This window comes from Puma concolor, chromosome A2 (assembly GCF_028749965.1).
Source record: "Puma concolor isolate L17-30 chromosome A2, mPumCon1.1.hap2, whole genome shotgun sequence".
Classification (NCBI taxonomy): Eukaryota; Metazoa; Chordata; class Mammalia; order Carnivora; family Felidae; genus Puma; species Puma concolor.
The window spans coordinates 93,711,063-93,728,521 of NC_141668.1; the positions used below are offsets into that span (position 1 = coordinate 93,711,063).

The 17,459-nt window shown below is 42.9% G+C and overlaps 1 protein-coding gene across 1 annotated transcript in view; it reads right to left on the reverse strand.

Annotated features, from left to right (window-relative positions):
* The window catches only part of LAMB4 (laminin subunit beta 4), a 114,671-nt gene extending 97,875 nt beyond the window's left edge, over positions 1 to 16,796 (reverse strand). The window contains 3 exon segments of the mRNA XM_086696954.1: positions 5,008 to 5,074; positions 15,162 to 15,268; positions 16,610 to 16,796. Coding sequence (XP_086553080.1) covers positions 5,008 to 5,041 — 34 coding nt within the window. The 5' untranslated portion in view covers positions 5,042 to 5,074; positions 15,162 to 15,268; positions 16,610 to 16,796.
* Between the last annotated feature and the right edge of the window lie 663 nt (positions 16,797 to 17,459).

Sequence of the window (17,459 nt, forward strand, 5' to 3'; positions counted from 1 at the left end):
GCCTGGGAGGTGATACCTTCTGTGTTCATGTCCCCACCTGGGCCAGTCCATAGCCAGTGACTGATGGGGACATAGTTCAAAAGGCTGTGGCACCATTGCCTCAGCCTGGGATCAACTGTGTGGTGCAATTTATGCTCAGAACATTTTGGATGGGGGGGGGAGATTGAAGCCAGACTCTAGCTGGGACCACATCCTGTCTCCACTTTCCTTACTTTCTTACTGCTCAGAGCCCTCCCCCAATAACACAAATCCACGCATCAGGCTCTGCATCTAGGAAGCCTGATCCAAGATAGCCCCATATACTAGAAATTCTCTATGTGTCATCTTAGGGCAAATAACAAAGACTAATGCACAGACCTGAGGAAAGAAAATCTCAATGTGGCCTCTTCTACCTATTGTTCTAACCAGTACAAACTCAACTGGAGAATTTAAGAAATCCTTGGGAAATAACTTTCTCTTAAAACACATAGATTCAATTGACCTCCTTTAAAACCTGGATTGTTGGGTTCAGATTCACCACGGAACAGATCGTGCCCCCTCGGGAGTCCCAGACCCACACAAATATGCCCAACTCATTCTGAGGTGCAAAGGCAGGTCCATGGAGAAAGGTTAGCCTTTCAAGTAACTGGAAATCCATAGACAAAAAAAATGAACTATAACCAAAACCTCACACCTTATACAAATATTAACACAAAATGGGTCATGGACTTCAATGTAAAATATGAAACTGTAAAGCTATAAAACTCTTATAACACATAGGAGAAAGTCTTTGAGACTTTGGATGGGGTGAAGAATTTCAGGATTGACAACAAGAACATGATCCATAAAAGGGAAAAATTGATAAATTGGACCTCATCAAAATTAAAACCTTGTGAATTACACTGAATGGAAAAAACCCAATCTTTAAATTTTTTTAAATGTTTTATTTATTTTTGAGAGAGAGAGAGAGAGAGAGAGACACAAAGACACAGAGAGACAGAGTGCAAGCAGAGGAGGGACAGAGAGAGAGGGAGACACAGAATCTGAAAGCACAGAGCCCGATGCGGGGCTTGAATTCATGGACCACAAGATCATGACTTGAGCTTAAGTCAGATGCTTAGCCAACTGAGCCACCCAGGAGCCCAGAAAAAATCAATCTTAAATGGTTATACACTACATGACCCCATTTCTTGAATGACAAAATTTTAGAAATGGAGAAGAGATTTGTGGCTGTTAGGGATTAGGAGGTAGGGATGAAGGTGCGGATATAAAAGGGTAGTAGTAGGGCTCCTGGAGGGTAATGGAGCTGTTCAGGATCTTAATTTTGATGATGACCACATGAATAAAATTGTATAGGATTAAATACACACACACACACACACACACACACACACACACGTGCATGTAAAACTGGTGTAATCCGAAGAAGGTCAAGGACTATAACAATGTCAGTTTCCTGATTGGGATACTACACTACTGTCATGCAAGATGTTACCATCCAGGGAAACTGGGTGAAAGGTACATGGGAATCTCTCTGTATTATTTCCTACAACTACATGAGAACCTGCGGTAATCTCAAAATAAAAAGTGAACAACCCAAATATTCCTCTGTCCCTTCAAAATTACCCCATCAGCCTCTAGATGGTGAACCAAGTAAATCCCCACCAACATCTCTCTCTCTCTCTCTCTCTCTCACACACACACACACACACACACACACACACACACACACACACACACACACACACACAGCCCGCTCTACCTGTTCTTATATACTTTACCCTTGAGACATGAAGACTTATGCCAAGCACAGCGGATTCCAGCAGACAGGAGTGAGGGGGATGGGCAGAAGATGGAAAATTACTCCCAACTGTGGAAGAAGCTTGTTTTTCTCCAGCTTTCTCAATTGTAAAACTCTAAGAATTTTTTGTGGTCTTCTTTCACATTTAATGGATCTCTTTCCTTCAGCGTGCCCTCCAAAACCATAAGCCACTGAAAAGTAATGTTTTTTCTCTTATGTGCACAGTCCCCACATGAACTATTCTATTCATCTGGTCATTTTGTGATTATCATCAGGCATTAACAGATCTAGTTCTACAGCTAAGAATATGATACGTAATGTCTCCTTCTACGCAGGTTGCCAAATACCTGTTTGGACAAGGAATTTTCGGTCTTCACTCTCATTGCAAAATTACCATCATTCCAGAACAAAGGGACAGCTCTGCTTTCTCCTTGAAGACAGATATGTGATGAAAGTGAGCTCCATCTACACTTTCATTTCATTGTATAATAAATGGTCCTAGTTGCTTAACATGGATTTTTCCTTTCACCCAACAATCCAAGCCCAGATCTCCTTTTATTTCCTAGACTTGACCTGTAAGATAAATAACTAATCAGAAGTTTGGGCTCCTGTAGGCGGAGGCTTTTTAAAACAAGTCAGGTATAAAAATCTCTGCTAATGCTATGTGTGGATTAGCTAAGACTTCCCTTCCAGGGATTTATTCTTCTAGACAAGTTCCATCCTGAATTCTTTTATTGGAATTGCTGCCTTAGAGATCTAACATGTTTTTATAACCCGACTTGGCCTAACTTGTTTTGATCAGATGTGTACTTTTCAGAAATAAAAGTATCCCAGGACTTAGGGAAATTGAACCATTATTCATGTAATTTTCTAAATGCAAATATGAATTTCCGGGCTCAAATACTTGGCCCAAAGTGGCTGGAAACCTAAGCAGTTAAAGCTTCATGCCTGAACACAGATAGCCTTAGCAGTACCCTTCCTGGGTTGAAGTTTTCAACTGCCAGATTATCACATCAGCAACAAGTTGGAATTGGTTCAGAAAATAAAGATGCTTGTGTCTTTAGAGAATCAATGCATTCTTCAAAGACGACATACAACTTGAAGATATGATCTTAGTAAACACCAACTTAGGAGACCTGGTCATTTAAAGAAAAGGTACAGCAAATGTTCTGTAAAGTGAGGGATCATTTTGTAGAAATAACCATTATTATATAATCTCTAACTTGGCATATCGTTCTCATGTTTTTAAACACAGGAGATGTTTTCATAGACTTTAGAGATCACTTCAGAGTTCTAGAGGCTGTAAACACACATATATACACACATGCACAAACACACATTTATTAAGGGCAAGAAAATTTACAAAGAATGCATGTTAGATAAGGTTTGTACTTCGTGTCCAGTTCCCAAAACCTGGGGCCAATGCACATTTTAGGATTCTTTTCCCTAAACTTCCTTAGTCAGAATGCAAGACAACGTGTTTCAATAGGCTCCAGTTTTCATATAATTGTCTATGGTTGAACTACAAACCAGAAAATGTTCAACCGATGATACGGGATTAACCATATATGGTCATATATTATGGTAACCATGATGTGGTAGTTTGACCATAGGCGACCCTAGAGATTTGGGCTAGATCAGAGTAAGTTTACATTTAGAAACTCAGGATCTACTGCAGTGAGGGCTTTGTTCTGCCCAGGTGAATTTAGTTTTGAAGCTCTTTCATCCTGAGAGAAGGGTCTCCTGAATGAGGAGGGAATCTCTGAGCCACTGTGCAATGGTTTAGAATTTTGGCAAAATGTGAGGAAGTTATCCTAATGGAGATTCAGCGATTCTCAGTAGCTGCTTCTGATTTTGAACACTAGTTTAGTTCCAAAGAGAGCATCCGAGGCAGATATAGATTGCAACAACTCTTCTCTGGCAATCTGAGGCCAGATCTAAGCTTCATTGTCCTGGGGGACGCAGTGTCACCAGTCTCTGCTCCCACTGGCTTGCGGCTCACCTCTCGGTGGCAGAGAATTTTCAGCAGAGAACAAATGAGCATTTTCTATTTCGAGGTATTCTTCTTTCGTCCATCACGAGCAAATCTAACGGGGAGATTGCCTCAGGGCTTGGGAATTGCAAAATTAGAAAATGAGATTCTTAAAGTTTGCTGCCATGAAGAAACTCAGCATGAATCTTTGAAGAGAAGATTCTAAGCAATTTAGTTAGTACTTAGGAACCAGAAGCAGGGCGGTTATTGAAAAGTCAGGATCAAAGAGAGTAATTGTTGGAAACATCCTCTCGATGACTAATGTAAATTATTCTCAGCTTATTAAAGACAGCAGACGCATGGAGGTTTAGCAAAGAGCCGCTGCTTAGTCAGAGGGAATTTTGCCTGTAAATTCTTCACAAGCAATTGTGTCTTGTTACTGGGACAAGTGCTACATTCAAAACAGATTTATGCTTAAAAATTAAAATGCATTGGGGCACCTGGGTGGCTCAGCCGGTTGAGCATCAACTTCGGCTCAGCTCATGATCTCGTGGTTTATGGGTTCGAGCCCTGTGTCAGGCTCTGTGCTGACAGCTCAGAGCCTGGAGCCTGCTTTGGATTCTGTGTCTCCCTCTCCCTCTGCCCCTCCCCAACTCACACTCTCAGTGTCTCTCTCCCTCTTAAAAATAAACATTAAAAAAAATTAAAAAGAAATTAAAATGCATTATGTTTTTAAATTAAGAATCTGAAACCATGTCTACTTTCTTTAGTAAATTTACTTAATTATCTGCTGATAATACTATATTCCACGAAAGAGGATCGAAACAGCTATGTGTGGATAGTAAACATGTGGGAGTGGGGCGCCTGGGTGGTGCAGTCGGTTAAGCGTTCGACTTCAGCCAGGTCACGATCTCGCGGTCCGTGAGTTCGAGCCCCGCGTCGGGCTCTGGGCTGATGGCCCAGAGCCTGGAGCCTGTTTCCGATTCTGTGTCTCCCTCTCTCTCTGCCCCTCCCCCGTTCATGCTCTGTCTCTCTCTGTCCCAAAAATAAATAAACGTTGAAAAAAAAAATTTTTTTTAAAAAACATGTGGGAGTTGACATGTCTAGTCGCTTGACACAATGATACAGCACAAAAACCATGAAAATATATAGTAGTACAGAAAAAAAGAGGTGGATAGGTTTTAAAATATTTTTACTGAATATTTTAGAGCAATTCATTACAAGCAGAAAATGGATTTTGACGACTAATACTCACCCAGGTGTAAAAGAAAGGTCAGTGGAAATTGCATCCTTCTGTCAGGAAATGATTAAATTCAATTTTTCTAGGTTAAAAAAAAAAAAAAGGAGGTGAAAGGCAGCCACTGATAGAATCAATAATTGCCATCGATTTTCAATGATTTGAAAATTTGTCTGATGATTCTTGAGTAAGAAGACACAAAGTATCTACAGTGCCCAATTCCTTCAAAATAAGAGTGTATATAAAATTTTTACCAATATTTGCCATTTTTTGAAATCAGAGAATGCAATAGTTTGTACGAAATAATGTGAAACAAATATAATTTCCTGTGCATATTTTAACTTTATGTATTCATTTATTTATTTTTAAGTAGGTTCCACCCCCAGCATGGAGCCCAATGTGGGGCCCGAACTCACGAGATCAAGACCTGAGCTGAGATCAAGTGCCAGATGCTTAACCAACTGAGCCACCTAGGTGCCTTCTGCAAATTTTTATTTTAATCGATTTTTGTCCTCTTATTATTTAGAAAAAATGTTTCATTATGCAATTAGTCTGTAGTCATTATTGAAGAAATAGAAAAATCAGACAGGCAAAGTGAAGGAATTATTATTTGTAGGACTACCACTGAGGGAAAAGTGGTTAGTATCTTGGTATACATTCTTCCATACTGTTCCCCTTGCATAAAAGTATTTCTCAGAAATGATATCATACTGTATGCTTGTTTTAATCAATGCATCCCAGACATCTCTCCGTACCAACAAATACAATTTTACATCAGTAATATTCAACCTAGTGAGGGACATCAGGATCACCTGGGGGCTTCCACAGACCAAATTTGTGTCCCCCTTTGGAGATTCCTTCTAGATAGAGGGCCCCCCAAGTCATTGTGTGGGGAAGCCTAATATCGACAGGAGTATATATGCCCCTTAGGGGTTGGGTGGAAAGCAGGTAAAATACTCTTTTGCACCAGTATCTTAAATTATCTGCATCTGAACGCAGGGACTAGAATTTATTTAATAAATACCCTATTGGTTGATGTGTACTTTGTTTTTAATATTTTCCTCTAGTAAATAATTTTGCTAACTCTTTCTTCACATCCTTAATTATTCCCCAGGGTAAATTAAATGGGGTGGAAATAATGGCTCAAAGAGCATGTGTGTGTTTGGGTGTCTGAGTGTATACAAACATATGTGTGCATATAAAGAGTACATATATATGCATATATGCATACTGTGTGTGTGTGTGTGTGTAAAGCTGTTGATGTTACTGCCATGTGCAAATTTCATCCCAATGTACACACTTACCAGCAGCCTATGAGAACAGCTGCTGACTTGAGCCCTTTCCAACACTGAGTATTAGGAATTTTTAAAGCTTTGTCAATTTAAAGAACAAAAAATTATATCTCATCATCATTATTATTTATTTAAATTCATGTGAGTTATCATATAGTGTAGTATTGATTTCAGGAATAGAACCCAGTGGTTCATCACTTACATATAAACACCCAGTGTTCATCCTGACAAGTGCCCTCCTTAATGCCCATCACCCACTTAGCCCATTTAAGAGTCTCTTATGATTTGCCTCCTTGTTTTTAATCTTATTTTTCCTTCCCTTCCCCTATGTTCGTCTGTTTTGTTTCTTAAATTCCACATGAGTGAAATCGTCTTACTCTCACTGACTTATATTGCTTAGCATAATACACTCTAGTTCCATCCCCGTTGTTGCAAATGACAAGATTCCATTCTTTTTGATGGCCAAGTAATGTCCGTTGTGTGTGTGTATGTATGTATACATACACACACACACACACACCCCACATCTTATCCATTCATTAGTCCTCCTCATTATTATTTTAATGCTTTTATTTGGATAGTAGTGAGTACAAAAATGCTTTTCCATGTATTTACAGGTGAGAATTATTTTTGCCATTCAATCCTTCGAGGCTTTTCCTAGCGAATCCTGTGTTTTCCTCCCTCCTCCACGTTCCAAGTCCCTATAATCTGACGTGCCTGGCCCTCTACTGGCACATCACCTCTCTCTGAACCCTCTTCTCCTGCTGTTTCCTCTGCCTTGAATGCCACTCTCCTAAACTCAAACACCATCCTCCTTATGAAGTCTTTTTTTTTTTAAATGCCTGATCTTAGGTGAATTTCGTTCTGCGATCCAAGTTCTTAGCGCACGCAGCCTGGGCTATAATGGGACGCCCAACATCACAACAAAATGACTCACTGAGAAGCAGTGGGCCCCCTGCAGCATCTCGAACTGAAAATGAGCTCTCTTTCTCTCTCTTATAAAAGTCTGAAGTTTTGGGCTGATGACTGTATACAGAACCTTGTTAAGACCCACAGGAGAATCCAGAATGGAACCTTCAGAAAGTCCATTCTGTACGGGTCACCTGAGCACTTTTTCTAGGTGGCGCTTTCTTGTCGCCTTTTCCACAGTCAGAGCATGTGGCTTTGGTCATTCACTCGGCTACACTTTGGACGACATGAACCACCTGTCCCAGCCTGATGTTGCCCAGAAAGACTAACAGCTTAGTTATTCTTTTAATAAGAATGGGCAATATAAGCAAAGTTTGAAAATATTTTCTATAACCCAAGAGACCGAATTCAGTGAGATTCTGATGTATGTGAATGACCTACAATTCAGGGCTTGAGATGATGTGGCCTCTGGGTTGAAGGCAATCGAAGAAGTTACACTGGCAAGGTCATGGGCATCCCTGTTTCTCTCCAGCAGGGACCATTCCCAGGGCATATTCCAAACTGAAAGACTGTTTCCAACTACAGACCATGGGCAAAAATCTCCTTCCTTTGGGGAAGGTGGCAGGGATGTAGACTGCACAATTATAAGGACCCAGGTGTAGAGAGAAAGAGGCAGAACTACCATGCTGATCACAGAACAAAAGACTGCATGAAAGGAGTGCCTTTTTCAGGGCATTTGGGGGGACAAACTTTCTTAGTATCACAGTTCATCACATTTCTGTGATGAAAATAGACTTCTGGGAATTTTCTCAGTTCTAGAATTATCTTCAAGCTACAGCAAAGATCATGATACAAGACAGTGAGTTTCCCAGCATGCATCAGCCGAGTTCAAGAGTGACTTGCCCTGAAAAAAAGGAAGTGGGGGGGGTACGCCTGGGTGGCTCAGTCGGTTAAGCATCCAACTCTTGAACCTGGCTCATGATCTCGGCTCATGATCTAGGGGTTCATGAGATCGAGCCCTGCGTCGGGATCTGTGCTGACAACATGGAGCCTGCTTGGTATCCTCTCTCTCCCCCTCTCTCCCTGTCCCCCACTCACACGCTCACCCTCCCTCTCTCTCTCTCTCTAAATATCAAAAAAAAAAAAAAACAAAAAAACAAAAAAACAAAACAAAACAAAAACAGAAGGAGAGCACTAGAAGAGGAACCCAAACTAGACTAGAATAGATACTTCTCTTAGTAATAATAGATACTCTTACTAATACTAGCTCAAGGAGTATCACCAGTTTCTCAGTGAAGGCATGAATGACACAATCATTGAGCTTCTTGATAATTCCCCTGTGGGCTGAGCACCGTCACAGCCCTGGTGGCACCTTAGAAGCACCTGGGAAGATTTTTTTTTTTCATGACTCCTCTTTAAAAATATTTGCTTATAGGGGCGCCTGAGTGGCTCAGTTAGGCATCCGACTTCAGCTCAGGTCATGATCTCACGGTTCATGAGTTCGAGCTCCACGGCGGGCTCTGTGCTGACAGCTCAGAGCCTGGAGCCCGTTTTGGATTCTGTGTCTCCCTCTGTCTGCCCCTCCGCTGCTTGCACTCTGTCTCTCTCATTGTCTCAAAAATAAATATTTAAAAATTTTTTTAGGGGCGCCTGGGTGGCTTGGTCGGTTGAGCGTCCGACTTCGCTCAGGTCATGATCTCACGGTCCATGAGTTCGAGCCCCGCGTCGGGCTCTGTGCTGACAGCTCAGAGCCTGGAGCCTGTTTCAGATTCTGTGTCTCCCTCTCTCTCTGCCCCTCTCTGTTCATGCTCTGTCTCTGTATCAAAAATAAACAAACATTAAAAAAATTTTTTTTAAATATTTGCTTATTTTATGATATAATCCATGTAAAACAAAATTCACCGTGTTAATCATTGTAAAGTACATAGGAAATACATTCTCACTGTTGCCCAACCAAGCTCCAGAATTCTCTTCATCTTGCAAAACTGAAACTCTCCGTTAAACTCTTTGTCAATCTCCGGTCCCCCCAGCCCCCGGCAACCACCCATCTACGTTCTGCCTCTCTCTGAACTGGACTACCCCAGGCACCTCATATAAGTAGATTATACAGTACTTGTCATTTTGTGACTGGCTTGCTTCACTTAGTATAATGTTTTCAAGTTCATCGTGCTGTAGCATGCCAGAATTACCTTAAAAAAATTTTTTTAATGTTTATTTTTGAGAGAGAGAGAGAGAGAGACAGAATGTGAGAGGGGAGGGGCAGAGAGAGAGGGAGACACAGAATCTGAAGCAGGCTCCAGGCTCCGAGCTGTCAGCACAGAGCCCGATGTGGGGCTCAAACCCACGAACTGCGAGATCATGATCTGAGCCAAAGTCGGATGCTTAACCAACTGAGCCACCCAGGCACCCCCCTTTCTTTTTAAGGCCAAATATTTCATTGTATATACCTGGGGAGATTTTTAAACTGCCAACGTTCAGGTCCAATTCAGACCAATTCAATTAGAATGGCTGGGGTGGCACTCAGGTGCCAGTGTTTATGATGCTGCCCAGGGGATTTTTAACTTTATTTATTTATTTTGATCGGGGGAGGGGGGTTGGTCAGAGACAGGGAGAGAGAGAATCCCAAGCAGGCTCTGCACTGTTAGCATGGAGCCTGACACGGGGCTTGAACTCATGACCTGTGAGATCACGACCTGAAACCAAGAGTCAGGCTTAACTGCCTGAGCCATCCAGGTGCCCAACCCCCAGAGGATTCTAATATGTAGCCAGGGTTGAGAGCCACTGATGGCTGGTGAACACCTAAAACTCACTAACTTGCCCACATACCTGCCCTCCTGCTGGATTCTGTCCTAAAGGAAGGGCATGCTCAATGGTTCCCAAACTTTGCTGCCCATTAGAATCACCTGACGAGCTTTAAAACTCCAGCTTTAAAACATTTCCACCAATCAAATCAGAATATCTGGGGGTGGGGTCCCAGCAACAATTTTTTTTTTTTTTTTAAAGATTCTAGGTGATTCCAACGTGCAGCGAAGTTTGGGAGTCCCTGGCGTTACCATGGCCCAACTTGCTTAGCCAGAAACGTGAGGGTCATCCTCAATTCCTCCCGGTCACATTTTCAAATATACATCTGATCCCATCTCCTTAAACGGTAGTTCTCAAAGTGTGGTCTGTGGACTTAACAAGGTGACCAGTTCGTCCCAGTTTGCCTGGGACATTTCCGGTTTTAGCACTGAAACTTCTGAGGTCCTTGGAATGCCCTTTAGTTCTGGGCACATTCAAATGTTGGTCACCCTACTGGCTCAGCAGCATCGGTGTCACCTGGGAAATACTCAGAAATGCAAATGATCAGGATCCTGCACAGGACCCATGGATGCAGAAAGTCTAGGGATGGGGCCCAGCACTCTGCTCTAAGGAGCCCTCCAGAGGAGTCTGGTGTATGTCCCAGTTTGAGAACCACCGACCTCAGGAACTCCGGGGCGACATTCTGAAGGACAGAGATGGTGCTGTTCCTGGGGACGGCTGTCACACTTCACAAGAACCTACCCTGTGGCACGTGCATTCTTAGCTGTCTGTGTGGTCTGGGTGGCCCACTACTTAAGGCACTGCAGGCCCAGGCTGTGGTACTGGGGGCACAGAGCAGGTGGGTGGGGGCACCCTTCACTGAGCTGTGTGCCAGCTAGACCGGGCCTGTCTCCACATGCTCTTATCTTTTTTTTTTAAACGTTTATTTATTTTTGGGACAGAGAGAGACAGAGCATGAACGGGGGAGGGTCAGAGAGAGGGAGACACAGAATCTGAAACAGGCTCCAGGCTCTGAGCTGTCAGCACAGAGCCTGACGCGGGGCTCGAACTCACGGACCTCGAGATCATGACCTGAGCTGAAGTTGGACGCTCAACCGACTGAGCCACCCAGGCGCCCCTGAATGCTCTTCTTAGAGCTTGGTCAGTGAAGGCCTTTTTCTGGAAAGATTTTTCCATTAGAATAGAAACTTCTTATATTGTTAATGAGCTTCCAGACAGGAAACAAACAAACAAAAAAAAGTTTTCTTTCTTTCCTATAGGAGGTCTCTCCTATGAAAGTCCTCATCTGTCTGAGTGTGTGTGTAGGGCGGGGGGTGGGGGGGTGGGTTCTAACCTCCACGGCTGTTGTGATCTCTTGTAAGGCATAAAGTATATTTACTCTCTATTTTGGGGGAACACCTTTACTAAGATGACTCACATATCATAAAATTCACCCTTCCAGCGGCTTCTAGTTTTTCACAGAGTTGTGTAACCATCACCACTAGCTAACTTTAGGACATCTTCCCTATCCCAGGAAGAAACCCACACTCTTTGGTAGATATCCCCACCCCTGTCCACCTCTCCCCGAAGCCCCAGGGAACTATTAATCTACTTTCTTTCGGTGGATTTGCCCATTCTAGATACTTTATGTAAATGAAATCATGCAATATGCGGTCTTTTGTGACTGGCTTCTCTCATTTAGAATAATATTTTCTTTCTTTTTTTTTAAGTGTACATGAATTTTTATTGTTGCAATATTTCTAACATTAAAAAATTGGATAAACCTATGTAACCCCAAAAGAACACTAGTTAAATAATTTATGATACATTACTATAATAGAATACTATGCAGACTTTTTTTCCCGTATGTATTTTAAAAATCTAGCATAATATTTTCAAGGTATATCCTTTATTGTAGCTGGGATCAGTACTGCAATTCCTTTTTTATTCCTGAATAATATTCCAGTATATGGAGATGCCATTTTGTTTATCTGCTCATCAATTCATGGACATTTTTTCCTACTTTTTGGCTATTATGAATATCGTTGCCATGAAAGCTTATCTACAAGTTTTTGTATGGATGTATGTATTTTCATTTCTCTTGGGTAAATGCGTAACCATAGAAAAACATACTGTTTTCTTTCTTTTTCTTTCTTTTCTTTTCTTTCTTTTGTAGGCTTCATGCCCAGTGCAGACTCCAATGTGGGACTTGAACTCACAACCCTGAGATTAAGAGTCAGACTCTTAACTGACTGAGCTACCTGGGCACCCCAAGTATTCTGTTTTCTTAAACAAATTTTATGACCTTGTCTAAACCTTCCTAGTAGATTGTAAACACTTGAAGGCAAACTTTGATCTTCTTGTCCCCAGAAGTACATAGAAAAATATCAAAAGCATTTGTTGAATTGAATTTATTGCAGCTTGCACTGGTGTTAAAATACATCCCTGTCTGACCTTGACTTTAAATGCATGTGTAGCATATTGTAGCTTGATTTTTATTGCTGGATCTTCCACCACCTTCACCTCATCTGTCCTGACCTGAAGGCCTTGACTGTGCCCTGGAGGGGCCCGTCCCTGCTGGGGCTGCTTTGGCCTTGGTTTCGTAATCCTCATGTCAATTCCCAATCCTGGGTGTTCGCCGGGGCTCATCTTTCTCCTGCTTCTTTCCCCACAGCCTTATTCTGTGGCTTCTAGTTCCTGACTTTTTCCCCATTTCCACATTTCTTTGCCTTCCAGAGCCCCAGCGTGAATCTAGGGGTGTCTTTAAACCTGAAGAGTTAAATATTGTGATAGGAGGCACCTGGGAGACAAATAGGGCTATAGGTGTAATCACTTCTCTGCACTCCTAAGTTTGTTTTCATGTTACAGCTGGAAGAAACTCTAAGGGAGCTCATCCATTCTCGGTCCTTGTCTCCATTTAGAACTGATCTAGAACGATCCTTAGGGAAACAATCCTGAATCATATCCTGTGAAGGTTTTACAGCTTTCAGGTCAGAAGAGCTGGCCTGGGGCCGAAGCATTCACATGGGATTCTACAGGGCACAGAGGCATGATGGGTAGAAAATGAGCTGGAGTCCCCAGCTTTCTTTCCTCCACCCAAGTGGTGGCAACACTGGGGTTTCAAATCCTTTGATCCAGCTATCTCTGAAATCCGTGAGGCACGGGCAATGAAGAGGTGAATTAGTTCTGGTTAATTTAGGCTACTAAAATTATTCGCCCTGAAGTGTCCAATAAAATGTGGTAAAGGGTGACTGAAATCATCCTTCATTTTCTTACTTCCCTATGTCACTTTGCAAGTGGGTTCTTGGCATCCTGTTACCAGTTAATTCCTTCTATCTCCCCTCACTCAATTCTACCTCCTGAAATAGAATCCCCTTCCTTCTCAGTGAAGGTGGATTATGGCTGATCCCTGTAATTATACTGGAAATGCCCGTATCAGCTTTCCTACTTGTCATCCATGCAATGGTTCTCAACGTGTTCCTTTGCTCCACAGAGAACACGAAGTCTGGGGACAGTTGTGGCTGTCACATAGAGGAGGTGGGTCTACTGACATCTAGTGGGCAGACCAGGGATGCTCTAAAGAGTTTCCTACAATGCACAGAGCAGCCCCATCCCCTTAAGGAAGAATTACCAACAGTGCCCTTAGCCGGGGCCTTGTCACCCCGCATTCCATTTCCATAAGTTGCACGGCTCTGGTCTTGCTCCCAGTTTTCTGCTTCCCATTTTAGATGATCTAAGTCCCAAACTTGAGGGGTATTGGAGCATACAGTCTGGCGACATTTACAAATTCCGCTTTCTGAAATCGCCCAGTCACTGTAAAACCCACGTCTACACATACAACACATGTTTACGTTCAGCGGTCATCTTCTCTACACCCTCCTTCACCAGGCTTGCCATCTAATTAGTGCTGCTTTTCTGGCCGGTGTGCCAGGACTGAACGTTGCAAAGCTTCACAGGGGCTACCTGAAAACATTTTCTTGCTAAACCCATTGGTGAGCTTACGTGGCATTTGTAAAAGGAACTGGATGAATAAGCAGAGTATCACCCCTCATTTGGACAAGGAGCATGAAAATATACTTACAAAGGCAGTGATTGCATTTTGGTAATTGTTTCATAGATGTTGCTACAGGATAGTGGCCTTAAACCTTACCCAGTATCGCAATCAACAGTCAAGGATGTGAAACTGACAGTAAGTAATTTCCGAGCACTGCTGATCGATTTTAATTTACTGACCACGAACATTACCTCATCTGTCCTCACCTGCAGGCTGTGCTCAAGCCGACGTCTTGTCAAAGAGTTTCTTATTTTGTCGTCAAAATGTGGAGGAAACAGATGAAGACAGGAGAGAAATTTACTGTCAAGCTTCCCCACATGGTGCACAACCCACACGTGCAGCCAGTGTCTGGTAAACAGCCCGCCTGTAGCCTTCCTTCTGCAAATTGTACAGTAATCTCCAACACTGGGGGACATTATAATCTATATATTGATATCAGTCCTTAATTATTTTTCTGGCACACTTCGAATGGGTTATTTTACACATTTACACATGACCGTTCTCATGGAAATCTTACACGTAACTTTCCCTCATCCATCGAGTTCGTGCTTTCTTTTCCCCCACATTACCTCAGGAATCATTAGAGATTTCAACTGTGTTGCCTAAATTGCATCGCAGTGAGGAACTCAGAACGCGAAGCGAGAAAGCTCTTCCTTTCCGTGCCAGCAGACCCCAGGTTTTCCCTTAAAGCTTATGATTTATACACACCTAAGGTATTAACAGTATATTTTGAAGATATGGGTGGCTCCATAGAATTGGAACTTGCCCCCCCATTGTCACAAGTTACAGCACCGTGATAAAACAGGTATTCGCCTAATACACAATTTAAATTGTGCTGCTGAACATTACATCCATGGAAGCTTCCTCCAAGGAGCAGAAAAGCTCAAGTCACCGACTGCACTGTGCACGAAGCACCACTTTTTCCCATTGGTATTGTATTGTGTATACATGTCTTCTGTATAAACGTTACCTGATTATTTATCGTTCATGTGAAAGTAATGATAATCACTCTCTGATATATGCTCTATGCTGGCTCCCCACGTACCCAACAAATTCTGAATTTGCTGATTCCTTCACTTAATCCAAAAAAACCCAAAAAACACCAAGTTGTCAGTGAGACAGAAGGCGAGACTTACCGGGATTTGTGAGGCTGTGTTGAGAGGCCCAGGCAACAAACGGGGCGTGTAAAGGCACACCTGAAAGTGAGAGTCAATTTAAGCAGAAAACGTCTCCCCTGAGGCACCTGTGGGGAGGGAGGAAAAGATGAGAGGTATTCTAGAACCTGCCATAAAAGGGGAGTCGAGAAGTTACTTGCCTTAGGTTTTGACTTACACATGCGCGCGCGCACACACACACACACACACACACACACACACACACACCCCTTGTGTACAGAGGGAACGAGCTTGCTTTTATAGCAAATGTCTTTCATTGATGTGCCAGAATTTTGAAAACAGTGACCCGGGAGTTATGTGGATCAGGGTTAGCGGCAATAAACTGCAACATTTCTACCAAATTTGTAACTAAGTTCCAGGCTCCCCTCAGCGCCTCCCACAGTGTGAAATTAAGGAGAAACACTCAGACAATCAAAGGCAGGTGCCCCCACTCTCTCCAGCAATGGCTTGCCTGTGAGAGCAGCTCTAAATTCCTTTAGATGAAAGCTGTGGGCATATTCAAGCCCGTTTCACTTACTACTTGCAATCATAATGCTTTACAAAGCGGATCTCAACCTGGAAGAGAGTGGCTGATAAATGCAGACGTTTTTATTATTCACTAACTTGTATAGTCTGTTGCCTGCACATCCAACTTTGCCTTCAGACCCCAGGACTCTGGTGGTCTGGAGAGGAGAATCCATGTCTGATAAAACTTACAGAGAAAGAGCGAGCAACAGTCCGTGGAATATTTTGTCTCCCTCAATATAAGTAGTAAGCTTATTCCTCCAGAAATGCAACCTGTGGACAAAACTGACTAGCGTGTTTCACTGATTTATATTATTGACATTCGTCAAAGAGAAACCATGGCTCTTAAAACCATGGATTTAAAAACCCAGGAGGCTAGATCATGGCTGGGCCAGTAATTGCTGCCCACGACACAATGTGTGTTCTCTGTCAGGATGGAAAAGGCCAGTCTTTCACGATGCACTCAGCCTTGGAAATCTCTCCGCTGTTACCTTTCCCCAGATACTTTGGTAGCGCATGCTCTAATCTGGAAGTTCTGGAAATGCTACCAAGTACCTCCCAGGTTGGGAGAGATGGGCTTTTATTAATCCGGTATTTAATTGGATGTGAATATATAAGTCATTAAGCACACAATGTTTATATCTTCATATACCAAAGAGATAAACAGAAAAAATTCCTCTCTTCTATCTTCCCCTTAAATGTAGGGGTTTCCTCTGAGCTCTATCACCTGCACAATCTCTGTGTATACTCCTCGGGCAAACTCATTCCGATAGCTTAATGGCTTAAAACCACTTCGCTCTGTATCTCCAACCCCACATTTTTCCTGACCGTTGGCTCCATGCTTCCAACCACCTGCTGACCGCTCTCCCTGGGTGACTCACCAGGACCTCAAACATGACGCTCACCGTTCACGGTTGACGTCTCCTGTTATTCAAACCTTTCCATCTTCCTCATTTTCGTAACTTCTCCGTTAATGGCATCTTTCTCGGGTCTCTTTTTTCAAGCCAAGCCTCAGCTGTGCTTAATCTCTCCCTCTCCCATTGCCCTGAGACAGAAAATCAGAATCTCTGAGCCTGGCCTCCCTACACTTACTTGATGGGGTCCAGTGACAAAGAGGGAAGTCTGCTGCTGCTTCCCCCGGAAGTTCCCGTGGTTTTCCCCTCAGCATAGACGTGGCTGGTGGTCAGGGCAGTATTATCAACTTCCCTCAGGCCTCGGTTTTGCTGGGCTGGGACACCGTCATGTCCTTTCAGAGGGCACATGCGGGGCTCAGACTGGATCTCAGAGCATCATCAATGGGAAGACTTAAAAGCTCAGTCCTCCCAGGGCTTCCTTCCTGTTCTGGTCTATTCGGAACAGCCCCTGTTTCCCACCATTCAGTCCCCCCTGGATTGTCATTCAGCAGGTCATATGTTCCACTGGTTTTACTAAGATCTTCTCAAGTACGGTGCAGGGGGATGGGGGTGCTGGGGGGAAGAAGGCTAAATACTACTGGCTGAACTATTTCATTTTGCTTAGGAAGACCATATTTAACTTAATATTTCGTGGCCAGGTCTGGATGACAAAAACAAAGTTATGTCTACCTCAGTGACTCAACACAGAACACACTGTAAACCATTACATTTACGGTTTGACTCTTCGCTCTTCCCGGGATGAGACTCTGCAAATAATTTTGTGAAGGAACTCCCCCAGTTTCCAAATGCCGATAAGTCAGCTGTTTTACTCCGCTTATTTTTTCTTCTATAGCCTTCCATC